Source organism: Telmatherina bonti, assembly GCF_933228915.1.
Source record: "Telmatherina bonti genome assembly, chromosome: 12".
Taxonomy (NCBI): domain Eukaryota; kingdom Metazoa; phylum Chordata; class Actinopteri; order Atheriniformes; family Telmatherinidae; genus Telmatherina; species Telmatherina bonti.
In genome coordinates, this window is record NC_136610.1 from 11,004,061 (window position 1) to 11,027,150 (window position 23,090).

At 42.9% G+C, this 23,090-nt stretch overlaps 1 protein-coding gene across 4 annotated transcripts in view; it reads left to right on the forward strand.

Annotated features, from left to right (window-relative positions):
* The window catches only part of glra1 (glycine receptor, alpha 1), a gene marked incomplete at both ends in the record, with an annotated part of 148,808 nt that overhangs the window by 95,058 nt on the left and 30,660 nt on the right, over nucleotides 1-23,090 (forward strand). For all 4 annotated transcript variants that reach the window (XM_079249625.1, XM_079249626.1, XM_079249627.1 and 1 more), the window contains 2 exons: nucleotides 654-791; nucleotides 19,143-19,357. In XM_079249625.1, the coding sequence (XP_079105751.1) occupies nucleotides 654-791; nucleotides 19,143-19,357 (353 nt within the window). The remainder of the gene's footprint in view (nucleotides 1-653; nucleotides 792-19,142; nucleotides 19,358-23,090) is intronic.

Sequence of the window (23,090 nt, forward strand, 5' to 3'; positions counted from 1 at the left end):
AAGCAGGTTTGGGATCAGAAAGATAAGAAAATTATTGTAACAACAGAAGCTAAACTTCTTTTTTTTTTTTTTTTAAGAAAACAAGGAGACAGATGTCTACTGTCCAGTTATTAATATATAACATCTAATCAGCTGTTTTAAATGGGAAAGTTTATTTCTTTTTACACATATTAGAAAAATATCTTCCTTTTATTTTTTACATTTCTGTAACTTTTTCTGTTTAATTCGTTTTCATCATTTTTGTTTTTCCTTTTGCTTGAAATACGTGAATTTTTTTCTGTATTTTCCGCCTCTGCTTCCAGTTCTCCTGCTTCCTCTGTGAATGTCAACTTTTTCTTTCTTGTATCACTCATCAGGGATCTGAGCTGTTCTCTGCTTTACAGTAATTATTCCTCTGTAAATACGTTGGTATATTTCATGGTTGATGCTTTAAGACGCCGTGTCGCCTCCTCTCGTCAGACAGCGACGGACTGTTTGGTTAGCAGTCGACACAGCGCTCTGCTGCTAACGGGATTTTATTGTTTGTATTGATCTGACCCTTTAAACCCTTCGACGTTACGCGAGGTCAGCCTCCTTCTGCAGCACTGGTTGCACAAAGACCATCTTCCTCCACGAATGAGCCACTAACCTGCCGCTCCCTGCTCTCTCCTCAGTCGGCTACACCATGAACGACCTCATATTTGAGTGGGACGAGAAGGGAGCTGTGCAGGTGGCCGACGGCTTGACGTTACCTCAGTTTATACTCAAAGAGGAGAAGGACCTGCGCTACTGCACCAAGCACTACAACACAGGTGAGCAGGACAGAAAAGGAGTCACTTCGTCTGATTCCCGCCTTAATATTTGTATTCTCCCTTTTTTCAATCAAAAAGCTAAAATGTCTGTTTAGTTTTCTTATTCTCTTTATTTCTCACAATCAGAATAAATAACGCAAAGTAATTCAGGACGAATAAAGTACAGAAAACGCTTCTAAAGTCGTTTTTGAGGATTTCTTCCTCCAAAGCAGTTTTCTGTGAGGATAACAGCTTTAAGCCAAATGAACCAAATAAAATTTCATTCTGCAGCACCTTTCACACCTAAAATCATCTTAAAGTAAAACTTTTTTTTTTTTCTGATGTAACCATTTCAACGTTATATCAGAAATAATCCACCTTGTAGCATAGTTTCAGTGTGTAGACAACATATTACAGGCCTTTAGTTCATCTGTTATGATGCTGAACAACAGGAACAACATTCATGTTCAACATGAATTATTTCTGAATACTTTGGTTGCATCATGTGCTGTTCTGAAGTTACTGCAAGGCAGTTTTCAGATCTTCTCTTTTCAAACCTCATCAACAATCAGTCACATATATCTGTATTTTTATGGTCATTATTAGCATCACTGTGTTAAAAAACAATAAAATGACCCGCTCCACCATGACAGAGGTTTAAGGGTCCGACAAAGACCACGTCCAGACCAAGGTCCTGCTGCAAAGCAGCTACAGAACATACATGTGTTTATGCAGCAATAAGGAAATATTAAGGTGACATCATCACATCATCATGACTTATTTACAATAAAAAAACGCTTTAGTTTCACATCACCTCTACATCCTCACATTTATCATTAGTTGAAGTTTTATAAACTCAAACTGCTTATAATAAAAACAAGTTTGAGTTTAAAACAGTTTATAATTAATAATAATAAATACAATAATATAAAATGTTGCTTTAAATGGAGGCCGTCTTGTCTCTGTCCAGAAGGGACGTTGTTTTCATTTATAACATCTCACATGATGAAGACGAGGACAAAGAAGGAACGATATATCTTACACCTTACTGACAGACAGATTATAATTATTTAAATTCACATGTTACATCACATCAGGTTCATTTTTTAGATAAAATATTGACATGACAGTACTGGATCTAAATATAGATTTCCATTTCTGTTTGTTTAAATTAATGAAACTTTGAGAAAAAATTACACTGCTGCTACGCTTGTTTTATGCATAAGTAGAAAATAAAACATTTTTCAATCTATTATAATGAGAAAAACTGAGAATACAAAGGATTCAGTCCAAAAGGAAGGAAAGCAAAAGACAAAAAGATTAAATTGTGAAACGAGCTCAAAAAGACGTCAGAATAAAAAGCAACGACATGAAGAAAAGGAAAAGAACAGCTGTAAAGATGAGGAGGATTTTAAGTTAAAAGATGAACAAGATGAATGAGAATGAATAAATGGATTGATAACACATAAAAAATGTCAAAATGTGTGAGAAAAGCCGACATCACAGATAGAGACGAAGAAGGAGGATGAGGATGAGAGAGGACATGGGAGGACGGGGGCTGCCGCCACGCTCTGTTTCTCCCTCCTCCAGATATGGCAGAAACCCATCTGTCCAGTCCACCAAGCTGGCCCACCTCAGAGAAAACACCACGTATATGAAGACATTTCTGTGAGGATGAATCTGCCGTGCTGAGTTGCATTTATTCCCTGCTGAATGAACACTTCGCTCTCTTCTTCTTGTTTCATGTGTCTCCGATCTGTTTCCACCATCTTTAAGATTAACAACTGATACAAACAGAGCAGCAAAAGGTGGATTTTTTTTTTTTACCACTTTCACACACAAGGAGAAAGAGGTTAACAATTTATTTTAAGTCATTTTGGATCAAATGCTGAAGTGGCAGAGCTCAGAGAGGATCTTCAGGATGCTCCACAACCTGACGTGTAACAGAAACACGATTCATATCTGATTGTATCTGATATAAATGTTGGCGACAGATTTCTTTTATCAACATGTTGCCATCAACTAACCTCAAATTCTTTATTTTTTTTAACTTATTTAACTTATTTTTTAACTCATATATTGTTTCCAAACATGCCGGTACACTTCATATATATATATATATATATATATATATATATATATATATATATATGTGTGTGTGTGTGTGTGTGTCTGTGTGTGTGTGTGTTTATCAGTGTGATTAGTTCATGTTCGGAGGCATTACTCTTAAAGAGGCTGACGTCTGCTGTCGCCACAGCGGAGATGAATGATCCACTTTCAGACGAAAAGCCTTGACACAACTCTGCCACACACACACACACACACACAACCATAAATCTGCTTTTTCATACACACACACACTCACAATAACCTGCAGCTCATTCTGTTCAGACACACCTGTTTTCTCAATGATCACTTTTAAGGGTTTTTTCTGCTGTAGACGGCGTAGATCTGCTGTGCATCAGTCCGACAGCAGGCCGCCTTGACAGAACCTTTACACATTTCCCCCTAACCGATAAGTCGACATCCATCTTGTATCGCACCTGTGCTCCTCGTACCATGAGCGCTCTTGTTTCAAGTCTCGTCCTGTCCGTTTCCTTCTTCCTTTACCTGTCTTCCTCTGATAATATTTTCTTTGCTGAAGCAGACATGATACGTGTTCAAAGCAGCAGCTGTGTTTAAATCTATTTAGTAAAGTGAATCTCTACCACATGGCATGGTTGTAAAATCTCCAAAGATGTCTCTGTGTGATCAAACAACAAAGTCCTGAAAGCTTTGCAATGCGTCTTTGCATTTGTTGACTTGTCTTTTATTGACGTCTTTCTACCATGATTTAACATGTAGCCAACATTTAACATACTGCACCCAGCGACCTTATAAACCACCGGGGGAATTTCCTGTTATGAGACACAGATGAACTTAGGAAAATGTTTGTGTAAGTGGCGGTCAAAGGTTTATGACAACAGAATGGAGAGGATCCCTGCAGAGATGAACCTTTTCCTGCATCCCTTTCCATGCCTGCGATATTTGCACTGGGTGGTGATGTCTGACGATTACAGAAAGAGAAGTCCTGCAGAAAATGTTTGGAACTGGCCGTTCATTTTCCTGATTCATATCCTGCATCAAATACAAGTTGAGCTCATAAACAATTAAAAGGTTGAGGACAGATATGATAACAACCACAAAGGAAGTTCACGTTCGCAGAGTGACATGCAGCAGGACTCTGCACACTGAAGAGGACTGGAAATAAAATTCATCCAACTGAATTAGTTTAAAATGAATTAAATGAAATTTACTTGAAAAAAAAACTATTTTATCCCAAGTGGGAAAATGTAATATTGTAGATTAAAGATTGTAGATAGAAGCAAAATAATAAAATGAAGGGGGTGTTCTCACCAGGATGATTTGGTCCAAATCAGTAGGATTTCTGAATGATTTCACATCCGCACTTTTACACCTTTAGTTCGGTTTGGGTCCAGTTTTACTGGTTAAAAAATGACAGATCAAATATCATGCAGATTTTTTTTATTCTTTATCCTTCTTTCTTTCTTATTTTTGTTTTTTGTTCTTATTTGTGGGTTTTTTTGTTTTGTTTTGTTTTATTGTCTGTTCTGCACCAGGGTCGCCTTCCTTGTGAAGCCCTGTAGGAGTATTTCCAAACCTTGCTCTTATTTTGGGGAAAGTTATCACCAACACGTTTCTTGTGCAGCTAATATAAAGATATTTTCTGCTGCTGGTTCTGTGAGTCAGGATGGGAGAACACAGGCGGAAGCAGCGAGTTTGGATGACGTCTGGTTATGCAGCATTTTCCCAGTCAAATGAATAAAGCCCCCAATAAACAGGCAATAATGAGATCATTTACTTTTAATCTCATTATTTTTTGTTGAAATACTTCAACAAAAAAACTTGTGTTGTCTTTTTCTTTTATATGCTGTCTATGACAGAATGACATAAATCACATTAAAAATAACAAGTAAAGAGCATTAACGTAATGAGGGAGGGGTGTATTTACAGTTAGCTACTTAATGTGTTACTGTGCTGGTCGGGTCACGGGTTTTACATAAACATTCAGGTTAGGTCCAGATTTCAACAGGAGATATCGACAGGCTGGGTTTGGTCATCATAAAGGATTCGATGGTTAAAATTCTGGTTTTGGGGTTTCTAGTTTTGGGTGATGTACAGAACATGTTTTCTGAACACGTCCTGTTGGCTTTGTTTTTTCTCCCAAATAATAATCAGCATCACTTCCTTCTGCTTCCCGATGCGTCATTGCTGTTTGCACACGTCACTTTCTGTCTGATGGTGGATAAATGAACCCAGACCCTAGGTGTTCAAGCCAACCAGAGTTCGCTTCTGGTCCCCATCAGACTGTGGTTGGTGTTCATACGGCACCATACAATCCCTGGAAGCGGATCCCAGTCCATTCAAAGCAAAGATAAATAAATAATTAATCATTCTGAAAAATTAAATTAAATTAAATTAAATTAAATTAAATTAAATTAAATTAAATTAAATTAAATTAAATTAAATTAAGTCTGACAACATGATGGTCTAGGTGTAATGGACCAGCGTAGATATCTAAATCCTCAGCACACAATAACATTAGAGTTATTGGGGTGTGTTCAAGAATGAACAACAGTATTGTGCAAAATTGAGTTTTTCTCTCCTCAATTTCCTCCAAATAACGCCTTGGTATGTGATGAACAACCCTGTCAGAATAGCTGTGCGTATGGACGAGCACCAGCACCGAGGAAAACTACATGAAAAGGTGGCTGAAGCACTAAGCGTTGCGTCATGATGAAGGAAGTCAGGAGGAGGTGCTCAGGTAGTGACGGATGACTGATGCAGCTTGTTGTTGTTCAATCAGAGCAGTGAGACTGAAAATAAAATGAATGTGCCGTACAGTCTGAAATTCTCCATGTCACTTCTCCTTTGTGACCCAAACCTCCATTGTCCCTCTCCTTCCCGTCATCGCTTCAGCGAGGCCAACATAAATTCTTCAAGGGCAATTTACCTCCCACACCACTCCTCTCACCTTTCCTCCACTTCTTTTTCTGGCTCTTTCTGATCTCATCTCCGGGCTGTTACTCTCCAGCCATGCTGCTCCTCTGTGACTGTATGTGTGTGTGTGTGTGTGTGTGTTAGCGTGCAGGGTTAAGCGTGCACTCAGCTCGCTGCTTCCCAATCAAGCATTAAGAGGGAATTAAGGTGTCGCTTTCCTCAGATTTATTATCTGCAGTCTGTTGTGACTCAGAGAAAGTGGGGGCTTTTCCCAGTATCACTCTCTCTTTCAGTCCTCCAGAGTGTTTTCTTTTTATTTCTTTCCATGCCCCTATCCACACACACACACACACACACACACACACACATCCTGTTTGAAATACTAATTACGGTTTCTGCTGCATTGCAGGGTGCTTTGTTCTCTAGCAGACGGCATGTTTGAGGCATGTTTGGGTGAAAGAGTTGTTCACACAAACAAGATGCAATGCATCCTCTTGTCCCTGAACCTTTTAAACACCAGGATGAGCAGGTTGGTGAAAGACAGTGTCAACCGTACAGCTAAATGATTGTGTCATCTCTCAGCATGTGTATTATATCTCATCCTAAAGCAGAACCACTGGACTTTAGCACTTTGGTTTCCCCTGAGGAAGGATAATCCAGCATCCGCCTTGCATCCTGTCCCTTCTCTGAGCTCTTTCCAGCCAGTAAAACTAAGCCTGATGGTGACGCTTGTCTTATCTCTTCTTTCATCCCTTTCTCTTCTGTCTTTTTTTAAACTTCGATTATGTTCTCCATTGTGCATGTTCAAAATGCAACTGGATTTTCTGATCTTGTGGTAAAACCATAGACTGTATATAAAAAGATGGACGTAGCCTCTGTGACGTCACCCGTAGGTTTCTGAAGAGCTGAATTGAAGCTCAGTGGGCGGTTTCTACCATCGCCATGTTGGCAGCGTCATGCGTGTCGAAAATACAAATATGGACAAAGAGGTGGAGCTGAGAGGGCAGCCGTGAGTGTCATGGTGGATGATTGACATCGAGTGAACTCCGAGCTTTCTGTAGCTAAAAGCTAACTGAGCTAGCCTGGAGATAACAGGAGCTAACCAGCTAAAGGAGGTAAGCGGGCTAAAGCTAAGTCACGTTGTTAACCGGCTAAAAACCGCGGTCGTTCTACGTTCTTCTGACTTGAAGCCAGAGATTGGTACCTGTCAATCAAAAAGACACGCCCCTAAATTTGACAAACTTTGAGATTAAATTACTTTCAAACGGGCGAGTTAGAAGAAATTTCACTCCCCCCACAGTTGTCATGAAGGTAAACCTGACCTATTAAACTGAAAATGGATTGGATGAAACCAAAATTTATTTTTAAAAAAACCAGGCTGTAAACATGTTTATTTCTGCCGTGAAGTTGGTCTTTTTAACATGGGAGTCTATGGGGATTTGCTCTGTTTTGGAGCCAGCCCCTAGTGGATGAAGCTGGAACTGCAGTTTTATGCACTTCCGCATAGGCTTCACTTTTAACCGCCGGAGGTTGCCGCTTGGGTAAAACAAAATAATTCTAAGAATCTTCATGGATATTTATTTTTTAAGGGTCCCAGTGACTCACATTTGTCTTAAAGGGGATCTATCATGCTTCTACAGTGTTATAGTGTTGAATACTCATCAGACATATGAGCGGCGCCATTTTTTTTATCACCTAAACACATTTGAGTTTTCCAGCACTCACAACTTTCCATGGCAACGGAAACTATTTAAATCTAATTCAAAATTTTGGTGACGTCCCGGGGAAGGGACTAAGAGATTGGTCCTCTTCTCCAGGTTGTCCACGTTCACAAGAAGAAAGCCACGCCCACCTTCACTGCTCAATATAATGACTCCTAGCAGTTGACCAATCAGACACAGATGTGTCACACAGGCAGGACAGAGGGCGGAGCTTTCTCTGTTGGCTTGTTTCTGGCAGAAGCTGATCTGAGAGGATCAATACAAAATAAATGAAGGGGTATGTGGAAAAAATTCTTGATTATTTCTTGACCTTCTGGATTTGCATATTAAAATAAATTAGACTGATATGTGCATAATAGAGACACTTTAAGCAGATTAGAAAAAAAAAAATCTACGGGCAGCTCCAGTGTTTCATGTCAGAGCTGTGGAAATCATGACAAACAGACAGAACCTGGAAATAAAACATGACTACTCATGCAATCAAGAATGAAGAAATGAAGAAGAAAAATTCAAGAAAAACATGATCAATGAAATACGATATCAGGCTGCATTATCACTGCTGATCATGGTTCACTGGTCTAATTGATTAAAGTTTACTTGTTATGCAGATGAATGCTTTGACATTGTCCATCCTTTACTACGTATTTGTACAGCACCGACTCACAAGAAAGTTATCTGAAGGTACTTTTATAGACACAGTTCATGTACAGGAAAATTCAGTGCTTTGCAAAACAACATTAAAAGCATTACAGCAGGGTGCAGAAGAGGCATTAAAAGTACAATTAAAAAACATAAATTAAAATAAACTAAATTATATTAAGGCTAAATTAAAGGGTGAGCTAAAATCTTATTTAAAAAAACTGCCAAGAATCAAACGTCTCTTTTCATTTTAACTGAACCAAATGCAGGAATTAGACTAAAACTCAGGTCTCGCCCTGCACTGATAGATGAGTGAGTTTTCTTATTTGTTGTTTGTCTTGTCTTCTTCTCCAGTAATTCCTGCTGCAGCAGAGGAGAGAAATGCATTTTTCAAGAGGTTTGGTTCATTTGGACTAAATGCAGTGTGAAAGCAAACTGAACCGAGTCACCTGATCATGCCGAGTCTGGCAGACTGTTAGGTATGGAAACAACCTACGGTAATTTAAGACTCTGGATTTGGTTGTTTTCTTGATGCAGGTGGAGTCGTCTCTTTTATAGCTTCTATGAGTTCACCTAACTGTTCTGTCTACTACGTAAAAATGCATCATTTAATTTCTTACATCTAACACGTTAAGGATGTTAAATAAAGGCAGACAGCTGACAAAAACAGTTAGACAAGCTGGTTAAGACACAGTTTGCATAAAAACATCAACAAATGCACGGCAAAACTTCATAAAACATCTTCTTAATAAGCTAAAACAACATCTGGACAGTCCAGAGCCCTTCGTGTGCACCTGATATTCTCTAAAAGGGTTATAAAAATATGGACTTTAACCAATGCTGAGGCATATTTACTCCAAAAGTATGTTCAGATTTAAGTACAGTACACACACACACACACACACACACACACACTCACACAGCCTCCACAGTGAGATATGGGCTCGGCTGAATAATTTCAATCTTCTTATCAGATGGAAAATATGGACAGCACTTAAAAGCTCTGAAGTGTATCACAGCTATAAATCAAGTCCAACCTCATCGACTCTCCTCCTCTTCCTCCTGCTGCTGCTGCTGTCATTTTCTTTCTCCCTCTTTCCTCCTGTCTTTCTTATCTTCTCATCCCTCTCTTTATGCATCTCCTCTCCTCTCCTCTCCTCTCCAGTCTTTCAGGGTTAACTCTAACTGATGGGGCTGCCCTCCATTGATCGTCTTTGATTAAATGGATCGTCGGCCATCTTGCTCTCTGGCTATCTTGCAGTTTATTATGAGACCCAGTGTGCTCATTACATTACAGAGGGAGATTTGTTACTGTTGCTAAAATACCGCAACGTAAATAAGTCCACTGCAGTGTGGGTCAGTCTAATCACTACTGCTGTTTTCTTGTATGTACTACTTTTTCTTTTTGTGTCAAATTTACACCTTTTTTTTCTTTTCTTTTTTGTTTTGGTGGGGGTGGGAGGTGCTACTTTTTGCATGAACATGCAAGGTATGCACAGTAAATGCTAAATTAAAAACAATATTTAATGCTTGGCAAGTGACAACTAGAGGAGCTCAGAGAAATCAAGACGAACATTTTGATTCCTCTGATGCATCCAACTTTTTCGTTTTCCACAAACCTGTGCTGATCAGTTCGACTTTAAAGTTTTTGGTGACTGAATTTGAGGGAAGTTCAACAAAAAGCAAAAGGTTGATGAGGTGAAAAAAAAATAAAAGAGGATACTTTCAAATTTAGACTGAAAATCCTGCTTCTGTGTACAGTAGATCCCAAGCTGCTCAGCAGAAAGGTTTTTTTTCCACCGTTCTTTGGTGCCTTCATGTGATCGCAGACGAACCCTGTGATGCTGAGATCAGAACTCTGCAGGCGGCATCTTTTAAAAGAGCCCTTTATGTTTTTGTGACTGGAAATAGCTCTTGACACCGGCTGGGTACTTTAGGTCAGAAGTCTGAGGCGTCTGAGGGAACAGAGGGATTTAGAGAAGCAGCTGGTATTCCTGACTCTATACCTCCTAAACTCTTTGGCAACAACCTGTGAGAGCAAACATAAACTGTTACTTCCCCTCATGGCTTCGGCTCTACCGGTGCCTCTGGCACTACAACTGGAAGGTACATGTTACCTGGCTTTTAACTGCAGCAACACACTGTGCACAAAAGAATGCAGTCAAGGAGTTAGGGATCAAATAAAAAGGATCTTGGTACTATATCATCAAAATTATACATGTACACCAGAATATGGTGGGGTTTGTGTGGAGTTTTTCCTTAGATGAGGCAAAGTAAATCAAGTGCTTATGTTTGTAGCATGGTCCAAGAAGGAGCTGCAACATAGTAAGAGAGAATACATGAAGCTGTCTGTGTCTGGAAATGAGTAGCATCATGTTTTTGCAAAAGCCCTGTCCAGCAACCCAACAGGAATTTCCTCTGCCAGCAGTTTGAGCAGGTTTGCTGACACAAAGTCTGACGGGTTTTGTCCAAGTCATCCTTTTTTTTTCAGGGCAAACTAAAAACAAATCCTGGAAAGATCAATACCACTCCATGTCTAGCTGGTCACCTGCTGCCTTCATGTTAAAAACTCAGGCAGCTCTAAAACCACTGGTGTCCAAAATGGCAGCCACAGCAGTGTTAAACACAGGGAGCGAATATAACAGGTTTACTGTCTGTATGAGACTTCATGTGGTTTGGCGTGGAACTGTGAGACCAGTCTGAAGCAATAATTAGATCATTTACTTTTAATCTCATTATTCTTCTTACCTCTTGTGTGGTTAGGTTTAGGCACAACACGGAGAGCAGATACATAATGTGGTTGGCATTAATTCAGTGTGTTGTCTAACATTACCTGTAAATACACCTTTGAAAACCTACAGTCACTGGTCACTTTATTAGATACACCTGTTGTATTGCTTGTTAATGCAATTATCTAATCAGCCAATCAAATGGCAGCAGCTCTGAGCATTTAGCCACGTAGGCATGGTGAAGACGACGTGCACTAAGATCAAACTGAGCACCAGAATGAAAGAAAAAATGGGATTTAAGTGATTTTGAATGCAGCATGGTCGTTAGTCTGACTGTTTCAGAACCCGCTGATATACTGGGATTTTCACACAAAACCACCTGTAGGGTTTGCAGAGAATTGTCTGAAGCAGAGAAAATATCCAGTGAGCTGCAGTTGTCTGAACCAACATGTTTTGTTGATGCCAGAGGTCAGAAGACACTGGTTGGAGATGATAGAAAGGCAACTGGAACTCAAAAAACCACTGGTTTTCCATGAAGGTATGCAGAATAGGATGTTTGAACACACAACACATCCAACCCTTGAAGCAGGTGGGCTACAGCAGCAGAAGACCACCTTTGTCTGGTACCGCTTCTGTCAACTAAAAACAGGAAAGTGAGGATACATTTCATACAGATTCATCAAAACTGGACAATAGAAGACTACAAGATGCTACCTTGACTGATGAGTCTACATTTCATCTCCACATTTAGTTGGTTAGGTCAGAACAACATAAAAACATGGATCCATCCTGCCTTGTAACGACTGTTCAGGCTGCTGGTGGTGTAACGGTGGGATGGATATTTTGCTCTCCACTGTTACAGTGCACTGAGGTCATGAAGGAATTCACATGACCAGCAACAAGACTCAAGTAGTTGTGTTTGAACCAGTGTTTCTCATGACACACTGTCTTGTCTGTTTTAGATTGTTCCGTTCTTTAGTACACCTGAAATTAATGATTCTTTAAAAGGCTTTGCGATAAACTTGACAAGAATTAATATGAATCCATTAATACGAATTGGGTGTGTTGAACTAGAAAACATCTAAAACATGTTGGTGGTCCTGACGATCTGGACTGAGTTTAACACCACAGCCTACCTGAATATTGTTGCAGACCATATCCATCCCTCTATGACCACAGTGAAGCATCTTCTAATGGATACTTCCAGCAACGTAATGCACCATGTCACAAAGCCGGCCAGTCTGTGTCATGCTGTCATGTCAGTATGAATCAAAACCTAAGAAACGTTTCAACAACTTGTTGAATTAAAGCCAACAAGAAGGCAGTTCTGAACCCAATACCCAATGTTTCCCCACCAAACATTAGCAAAGTGTCATTAATAAAGTGACCAGTGAATGTAAGTAGACATTCCTCATTTTACAAACAAGGTTTCATTCCTATGACATAGCCCAAATTTCCGCGTAGTTCATATTTTTATCCTTAAGTACCCAATTTTGCCCCATCTAAATACATGTATCATACATCATATTAATAGAAAACGAGTACAGGCAATTAAAACACGCACTGAGGCATTGTCTCAGCCTTTGTGTCACATACCATCCATCTTCTGCCGCTTATCCGGGGTCGGGTCGCGGGGGCAGCAGCCTAAGCAGGGAAGCCCAGACTTCCCTCTCCCCAGCCACATTTGCCAACTCTGCGGGGGGGATCCCGAGGCGTTCCCAGGCCAGCCGAGAGATGTAATCCCTCCAGCGTGTCCTGGGTCTTCCCCGGGGTCTCCTCCCCGAGGGACGTGCCTGGAACACCTCACCAGGGAGGCGTCCAGGAGGCATCCTGACCAGATGCCCGAGCCACCTCAACTGGTTCCTCTCGATGCGAAGGAGCAGCGGCTCTACTCTGAGCCCCTCCCGGATGACTGAGCTCCTCACCCTATCTCTAAGGGAGAGCCCGGCCACCCTGCGGAGGAAACTCATTTCAGCCGCCTGTATACGAGATCTCGTTCTTTCGGTCACGACCCACAGCTCATGACCATAGGTGAGGGTAGGAACGTAGATCGACTGATAAATCGAGAGCTTCGCCTTCTGGCTCAGCTCCTTCTTCACCACGACAGACCGGCGCAGAGCCCGCATTACTGCAGACGCCGCACCGATCCGTCTGTCGATCTCACGCTCCATCCTTCCCTCACTCGTGAACAAGACCCCGAGATATTTAAACTCCTCCACTTGAGGCAGGACCTGACTCCCGACCCGGAGAGGGCAATCCACCCTATTCCGGCTGAGGACCATGGTCTCAGATTTTGAGGTGCTGATTCTCATCCCAGCCACTTCACACTCGGCCGCGAATCGCTCAAGCGAGAGCTGGAGATCACGACCAGACGAAGCCAACAGGACCACGTCATCCGCAAAAAGCAGGGACCCAATCCTGAGGCCACCAAGTCGGATCCCCTCAACCCCTCGGCTGCGCCTAGAAATTCTGTCCATATAAGTTATGAACAGAATCGGTGATAAAGGGCAGCCTTGGCGGAGTCCAACCCTCACCGGAAACGAATCCGACTTACTACCGGCAATGCGGACCAAGCTCTGACACCTGTCGTACAGGGACCAGACAGCTCGTACAAGGGGGTCCGGTACCCCATACTCCCGGAGTACCCCCCACAGGAGCCCCCGGGGGACACGGTCGAATGCCTTCTCCAGGTCCACAAAGCACATGTAGACTGGTTGGGCAAACTCCCATGCCCCCTCCAGGACCCCAGAGAGGGTATAGAGCTGGTCCACTGTTCCGCGACCAGGACGAAAACCACACTGCTCCTCCTCAATCCGGGATTCGACTATCCGGCGGACCCTCCTCTCCAGGACCCCTGAATAGACCTTACCAGGGAGGCTGAGGAGTGGGATTCCCCTGTAATTGGAACACAGAAGTGGTCCCCCTTCTTAAAAAGGGGGACCACTACCCCAGTCTGCCAATCCAGCGGTACTGCCCCCGATGTCCACGCGATGCTGCAGAGGCGTGTCAGCCAGGACAGCCCCACAGCATCCAGAGCCTTAAGGAACTCCGGGCGGATCTCATCCACCCCCGGGGCCTTGCCGCCAAGGAGCTTTTTGACCACCTCAGCGACTTCAGCCCCAGAGATAGGAGAGTCCACCCCTGAGTCCACCAGCTCTGCTCCCTCATGGGAAGCCGTGTTGGTAGGATTGAGGAGGTCTTCGAAGTATTCCCTCCACCGACCCACAACGTCCCGAGTTGAGGTCAGCAGCTCCCCATCTCCACTGTACACAGTATTGATGGAGCACTGCTTCCCCCCCCTGAGCCGCCGGATGGTGGACCAGAATCTCCTCGAAGCCGTCCGGAAGTCTTTCTCCATGGCCTCGCCGAACTCCTCCCATGCCCGAGTTTTTGCCTCGGCAACGGCCGAAGCCGCATGCCACTTAGCCCGTCGGTACCCATCAGCTGCCTCCAGAGTCCCACAGGCCAAGAAGGCCCGATAGGACTCCTTCTTCAGCTTGACAGCATCCCTCACTGCTGGTGTCCACCAACGAGTCCTGGGATTACCGCCACGACAGGCACCAACGACCTTGCAGCCACAGCTCCGGCTGGCCGCCTCAGCAATAGAGGCACGGAACACAGCCCATTCGGACTCAATGTCCCCCGCCTCACCCGGGACATGTTCGAAGCTCTGCTGAAGGTGGGAGTTGAAGCTCGCTCTGACAGGGGACTCAGCCAGACGTTCCCAGCAGACCCTCACAACACGTTTGGGCCTGCCAGCTCTGACCGGCTTCCTCCCCCACCATCTGAGCCAACTCACCACCAGGTGGTGATCAGTTGACAGCTCCGCCCCCCTCTTCACCCGAGTGTCCAAGGCATGTGGCCGCAGGTCCGACGATACGACTACAAAGTCGATCATTGAACTGCGGCCCAGGGAATCCTGATGCCAGGTGTACATATGGACACTCTTATGCTGGAACATGGTGTTCGTTATAGACAATCCATGACGAGCACAGAAGTCCAACAACAAAACACCATTTGGGTTCAGAGGGGGGGGACCATGCCTCCCAATCACTCCCCTCCAGGTCTCACTGTCATTGCCCACGTGAGCATTGAAGTCCCCCAGCAGAACAATGGAGTCCCCAGAAGGAGCACCCTCCAGCACTCCCTCCAAGGACCCCAGAAAGGGTGGGTACTCTGAACTGCTGTTCGGCGCATAAGCACAGACAACAGTCAGGACCCGTCCCCCCACCCGGAGGCGGAGGGAAACTACCCTTTCATCCACCGGGGTAAACCCCAACGTGCAGGCACCAAGCTGGGGGCTGATGAGAATGCCCACACCTGCTCGGCGCCTCTCACCATGAGCAACTCCAGAGTGGAAGAAGGTCCAGCCCCTCTCGAGGGTACTGGTTCCAGTACCCAAGCCATGCGTCGAGGTGAGTCCAACTATATCTAGTCGGAACCGCTCAACCTCGCGCACAAGCTCAGGCTCCTTCCCCACCAGAGAGGTGACGTTCCACGTCCCTAGAGCCAGCTTCTGCAGCCGGGGATCGGACCGCCAGGGTCCCCGCCCCTTGCTGCCGCCCAGCTCACATTGCACCCGACCCCTACGGCTCCTCCCGCAGATGGTGAGCCCACGGGAGGTGGGGCCCATGTAACCCTTTCGGGCTGAGCCCGACCGGGCCCCATGGGCGAAGGCCCGGCCACCAGACGCTCGCTCTCGTACCCCGCCTCCAGGCCTGGCTCCAGAGGGGGGTCCCGGTAACCCGCGTCCGGGCAAGGGAACATTTATGCCCAGGTTTGTCATCGTCATTGGGGTCTATGAGCCGTACTTGGTCTGGTCCCTCCCCTAGACACCTGTTTGCCATGGGTGACCCTACCAGGGGCATAAAGCCCCCGACAACATAGCTGCTAGGATCTTCGGGACGCACAAACCCCTCCACCACGATAAGGTGACGGCTCAGGGAGAGGTGACGGCTCAGGGAGAGGGTCACATACCGTAAGAGCTTATATGGACCCTCAGAACTTCAAAACTTGCTCTATTTTTTTATCTACAGTTATTTATTGAGCGTCGTAAAGTCAAAATGACATGAGTCGAGAACCACGTAACCCGAGGACCGCCTGGACTTAAATCTTTTGGTATGGGATGACTGGTGGATTGTAACACAACATCATTGGTTCAGGGTGGTATAAAATATACATAACCTTAAAGAAACAGGCAATACAAAGGAGACTAGGTTGGTTGTTCCCTCTTCTCTCACGGTGTGTTCAGACCAAACGCGTTTTGAGCGTCAAAAACGGCTCACTTTTGCCGCTTGTCTGGAGCGAGCAGCAAACGCGGCGGAAAAGAGAGGGGGAAAGGCGGCGCTTTTCTTCCGGTCAGTTTGACTGATGGCAGATTCAGTAGAGATATGGCATGGTTTTATTTCATAAATAAAGCTAGAGAACGTTTTTGTAGGGCAGTGATAGTCACTGTTAATGCAACAAGAGAGACGCCCCCCCCCCCCCCAAACAAAGTGTTGCCACGCTACGTGTCCAGCTACATTTTTAGCAAGGAATGGTTATCCTAACTACTGCACCGAGTAACAGCATTCTTATGCAACAGTATTTGGTGAAAATACAATAATGCCTCCAGAATGTGGGCGTTTCTTTTTCAATATATATACGGAGCTACCGACGGAACAGCTCTTTGGTGGAGTTCGGAGCAGCAGTGCGAAATCAGCCAAAACTGCCAACTCTGACAGGGTCAGTTAGGGCCGTTAGGACAGCAAAATTTCTGCAAGCAGCCTGCAGCTCTTGTTTGTGGAGAGAACTGCACCGTTGAGGATCATTATGACTTATTTAGATGGCATTTTCAGAAAGCCAGTGGCTGCTTCACGAGCCACAAGTGAGCCGCATTCATGAACACTGTCGTAGGGCGTCTTTTCCCCGTGTCTGGGTTCACCACAGAAATCCTCCAGGAGCTGCGAGCTGATTGCTCTGATTGGTTGACGCCACGCGTCAAGCGGCCAAAGTTCAGATTTTCCATCTCTGGCTTTTGACGTGTGTTCCGCGCAGAACGCCGACGCTTAAAACGCGACGCGAGAAAGCTCAATGCCCCCTTGCCGCACCTCCACATAGACTTGACATGGAAACCTGCCGCTCTCAACGCTCAAAACGTGTTTGGTCTGAACACACCGTAACAGACAACAGTTTCCTCTCTTTTCCAACATTTTTTTCTAAACCAGCCTTCGGGCGCGCTGACAGCCTGAAGTGACAGCTTAGATCCCAACCTTCCTCCTGTTTCCATCTTCAAATATTCAACATGTTTGGCTTCATTTGATATCTGACAACTATACGTTTCCATCTGATTTTCTGCTCCTGAAATGCACTTTGCCTCTGCGAGTGTTGCAGAAAGATGACATTTCGTCTCAAAGCTGTCATTGTCTTCCTCTGTCCTTGCATTTTTACCCTCATTGTCCTCCTCCTCACAAAAACTCCTCCTTTCTTCCACTTCACTCCTCCGTCTCAGTATGTCCACCTGTTTTTTTATTCTTTTTTTCTGTTTCAGTCTTCTGATAATGTGTGCTTCCAGATGAAGATGTTATTCTGAAAGCCTTTTGGCTGCTAATGAAATTGCATTGACCACTGTTATTTCCTTTTTGCTGGTGTCAACCTTGTTTGCTTGATGTTCAGCAAATTTATCCACTTTGATCGTCTCCATGACTATAAAAGTGAGCAGCGATTGTCTTTGTAAAATGCAAGTTTCATGAGCCACATCATTAGACAAGCACAACCTGATTAGAAGCTGTGAACATTTTCGGTCCCTTTTTGAAAGCAGAATGTCCGATTTAATAGAAAAAGAAGAAACGAACAAAATGTGATGTTTTCACTGCAGTGTGTTTGCTTTCATACACTCTTGAGGCTCATACTTTATGTTCAAAATTCCTCTTTACTTATTAATGGTATTTTTAAGGTTTATTAAACTTAATAAATGAGTGAATTTCTTAAAAATGGACTGTTTAAACTTAATTAATTTTTGCCAAAGGACTCATTTTTAAAGAAAATTTCTGTTATTCAATGAATTTTAAATCCCTTCATTTACTTAGAGGGATTCGCTCCAGCACACGTTGGTTAAGTTTCACTGTCATTAACTCTGGAGTTTAATGTGTTTCTCTCATAGAGTAGCTGCAGCATGACATTAATTACTCATTAATGCATCACAGACTGTATCACTTTGTTATTTATTACTAGAAAAACAGCCATTATGTCAGAATAGCCGATGGCATCTTATTTTGTGGTTGCAGTCGTTGGTGTGCTTTGGTAGGCCTGGGGGAGGTTCATGGGGGCGTGGAGGGAATAAAGATTCTTATTAAAATCAAACTTTGTAACTGTTTACAAATGGCCATGAAGCGGCATATAAAGTTTTGTTTTGTTTTTTTCCAGTGTCAAGGGTCTAATAAGGTACCTTATGTGGTGTGCCTGAGAGGAAATTTAATTATTTTGATTCAGTCTTGAAAAAAAACTAATTCTGTTCAGCTTTATTTGTGTGGCGCCAATTCACAGCAAAGTCAACTCAGGTTAATTAACAGACCAAATAAATTTAAGTCACTTCATTGTTATCCAACTGGCATTAATAGTGGTCGATTAAAAAAGAAAAATAGTTAGGAGAACCAACAGATTGCATCGATTCTGGACTTTGATTCAGTCCGCATCCATGCAGAGGGCATGTGCATGGAAGGGGACAGGAACCAAATGCCATCTCCGGGAGAGTGGTTCACTGCCTTTAAACCCCTCCTCCAAAATAAAGGACAAAAAGAGACCAAAACAAACAAGATGTCCAAGTTCTGTGTGTGGTTGGTGGAAACATGTCTGTGTGCAAACACACAGCAACCCAAGGTGACTGCTGGTTGTGAAGCAGATGCAGCGAGGAGCAGCGGCGATCTGTACTGGATGGTGGGATGTCAGTGAAGGATCACAACAGTGCAAAAGCATTTGAACCTCCCGGTGGATCTAGTTACCAGCAGGTGCAAAGATACACCCGGAGACATTAGAGTGTGCTACTTATGCACAGTCTGCACCGTATTAGCTGACATCTTGCTGTTAGTGTACAAAATAAAACACTGTTTATGGTAATGATGCAGTTCAAATGCCAAACTATACAAGGAAAATTTGAAACCCTGTTTTTGCAGACTCAAAGCTCTGAACTTATTTATTTATTTATTTATTTATTCATGCATTTTATGAATACTTGGAGATTTTGTGTCTGAAATGAGAGAGTAATGTCAATCATCACGTCACTAAATGAAACTTTTCCCCTTTAGGAAAATTCACATGTATCGAGGCGCGTTTCCACCTGGAGCGTCAGATGGGTTACTATCTGATCCAGATGTACATCCCCTCGCTGCTCATCGTAATCCTGTCCTGGGTTTCCTTCTGGATCAACATGGACGCCGCTCCCGCCCGTGTAGGTCTGGGCATCACCACAGTGCTGACCATGACCACGCAGAGCTCCGGCTCCAGAGCCTCCCTGCCAAAGGTATCCACACATCTGCACGTTCATTTCATTCAGATTCAACATAACAATCTGAAAAGCCGCCAAACAAACGAGAACGTGGATGTTTAGAGGGAAACAGGAATGAACAGAAGTGTGACGAGAAATCTAACTTTTTCTTTATGAATTAGAAGAAAAACTGATTGAGAAGTTAAAGAAAACATCAGATATTAAACCTGATTCTTGTTCCTGTAGAGGATTTCCAGCTGAGAGAGGGGGAAAGTCAGGGTTTGCGTGAGTTCATGAGATTGTGTAATATGGCCAGGGAAGTTGTCATCCATTCACACACACAGAGACACACACACACACACTGTGTTTGTTGACATTAGGCGCTTCGTGCGCTCTAAAAATTGAACAAGTGAACCGTGATTCCTCTGCAGCTCAGCTGTCATAATAATGATCACACAGCACAGCTGAGCTTAGGTGTGCGTTCTGCTCACTCGCACACACTTCTACACAAACCCGTGCATATGTGTGTGTGATTGATAGCAGATACACACCTACACTTATGGCTCTTTTCTCACGCTGCATCACATCAGATGAGATAATATGGAGGTAGGGTAGGGATGGGATAACCACACATGGAGGAGGAATGAAGCTTTGTTTGAGAATTTAGCTAAGCCCTCTGCTAACATTAGCTTCTGACATACAGTGTGCATGTGGGGGCTTAAGAGATAAAACATACAGTGTGGTATCAAAGTATCCGTTCTCATATAAATGCTCTGTTACTGCCACTACTCTGTCACCAGGGTTCATCAATCCAAATGTTTGCCCCTGTGTCTCCGCCTGACAAATGTTTTAAGGTGTCTACGTCTTCACAATACATTAGTGTGTAAGCTGACTGACTCATCTGCAGGTGTGTCGTGTATTTCACATGATATATTCTATTCTACTCTATTCTACAGTCATTTAGCAGATGCTTTTATCCAAAGTGACTTACATACACAGAAACAGCGCAATAGGCACATCGGGGGCAACTTGGGGTTCAGTGTCTTGCCCAAGGACACTTCAGGACATTATCAGGGGAAGCCTGGAACTGCTCTTCCTCCTGAGCTATAGCCGCCCCGTGATACTACACATCAACCCAACCAGCTGATCTACGATCCAGTTGAAGCATTAACTAAGATGGTCAGAGTAAGACTAGACAAAAAGGCCAATAAAAAAGAATCATTTTTGTATTTTTGGATGGAAAAGCGATGCACTAAAAAAACGTCCATATTTTCTACACATATTTTTTTGGTTCATTTTGAGTGAATTTACTGTCTGTTGAGGTCTGAGGAAACAACTAAGAAATGATAGATGGATTTCAGTAAACACCGAAAACTAGGGTTGTGACGATATGCTTTTGTTCTGATTCGATTCGATTCCGATTTTTTTGGGCACCGATTCGATTTAAATTGCGATCCTCAAAATTCTCAGATGTTGCTGATTTTTGTAGATTAAAAACAAAAAAAAAATTTATAGAACTTTTTTTGCTTGTCATCTTCATTTATATGAGAAAAAAACAATGCAGTAGCCAGACCATCATTCTGCTGCTATAAAGCCAAAGAAGACAAGTATAAAAATCGATTAAAAACAATAAAAATGACAAAGATTTTATAGTGCATTCTTTTATTTATTTGAAAAAAATAGTTATTTTTGTTAAAAAAAAAAAAATCGATTTTAAAATTGTAAAAAAAAAAAAAAAAAACCAATTTCCGATTTTTCGATTCGATTTTCCCACTCCTACCAAAAACCATTTAAAAAGTCAAGAGCATTTGACCTGAAAGTTGGTCATATTAACTTTACAAGGTCAACTTTAAGTCAAGGTGAAACTTTATAAGATTTGAATCATAAAATTGGTCAAAGCTCATGATTTTCAAGGAGTACATTAAATGCACTTTGAATTTTATTGTTTTCAGTTACAGTGATTGGGCATTCACCCTAAAAAAAAATCACTAACCGAGAACAGAAAACAAACTAAAGGAAGAAGGAAACCCAGATCCGAGATTGGCCAGAATGAAAAACTAATCATTCACCACCAAGTTTATACAGTCTTCAGGCATATGTTCAAACAGGTAGCGAGCTAGCAATGAGCTATCCAGCACCTTACACTATCCCCATCCCTCTCTTTGGTTCATTAGATGGTGCATTTGCTTCCACATTGTCAACAAACTTCACCACAGTTCCCTTGGAAGTGAACTGAGTGTAAATCTATTCACTTTTAACATGTTTAGTGATATAATAGATTCTGCCAGGATAAAATTAGTGGTGGCAGATGATCCATCATGGACCATGATACATGGTTGCTTGCACTGCCATCTTTATTTTTGGTTTAATGTTCTTGACATGGATGGGCTTTTTCACACACCCTTTTCCAGACAGCACAGTCATAATCAAACCAGATTTTTAGTTGTTATGTGATGAAATATTAATGATTTTAGCTATAGAACGACTCAGAGGAAGTTAGTCTGTCACCTGTAGTGACCGTAATCTAAGGTTGGATCCACGTTTGGTCACGTCAAACTCCCCGGTTTAACCTCACATAATCATCACCTCTCTTTCAATACCCTTACAACAAGGTGGATTTTGGTTACATTTTCTCAGCTGGGTGGACGCCAATGGAAAGTTCATTTTAAACACTTCAGATTACATCATTAAAAAGCAGGCCAAAGGGGTGCATGGAAGCTCCAGCAGGAATCATCTCTGCTTCTTTTTGCCTCATTTCTTCCTGCTGGATGACCAGCAAACCAAGAAAGCAGCTTTCAGCAGCTCAGGAGGAGGTGGGGGTCACTTCAAAGATAAATGTTTCCACAGCAAGGTTGGTCTTAAGGACTCTGTGTTTGTATAAAAGATATGAAGTCATAGTTTAATTGGATTTTGAGTGGCTGATGGTGGGTTTTCTCTGTGTGTAACAGCAGAGGAATCTCCTTCTCAGGCTGCGCGGCGTAATTCGAGTGGCGATGGAGAGTTGTAACGACAGGTCAGGGTGAATGCACTTGCATAATGGTACTTGGAGGCCAGATAGCAATCAGACAATGATCCAACTGGACTTAAACGTAGCCCTTATTATCTGGACAGCCCCCAACCATGGTGTTGTTTTGAGTAAATTCTGCTGACATTGGTCCTCCATTGGATTGAGACTTGTGTCAGGGATTTGTCCTTTTGGCTGTTCCTGTACTCTAAGTTAAATGTGTTTATATACACAGAATATCATAAAGCTGTTGTCTGAGCTATGTGCTGTACATTAACGTGAAAGAAGTGTGTGTGTGAAGAAGGCTGGTTCATCAGGGAACTGCCTGCTGCAGGCATGGTTTTCAGTTCACTTTTACAAGCCTCCTAACATGATTTTATTTTCGATTTAAAGTGGAAATGACAAAAACATCACAGTGGGATTTTTGTACTGTAAATAATATGTCATTAAGACACATGTTGTTCTAAATACAGCTCATATTTGGTCAGGCATGTTTGAGGATTAGGTTGCAGAGTTTCTCCTGGAAAAGAGCTCCTGATTTACTTTATCCGCATCGGTATCTACATCCAGATTAGAGCTAAGTGCCCACTTTAAAGCTAGTTAATCTGAAAGATGTCACTTTATCACATGGGAGGTAATAACTTTGACCATTTCTGTTCCGGTTGCCGTTCACAGCACATCTACTTTGCTGTGTCGTGGGAAGATACATTCCCTCACTGCTTATAAGGGACAGTTGTTTATGTGATTAACAAATATCTTTTTTTT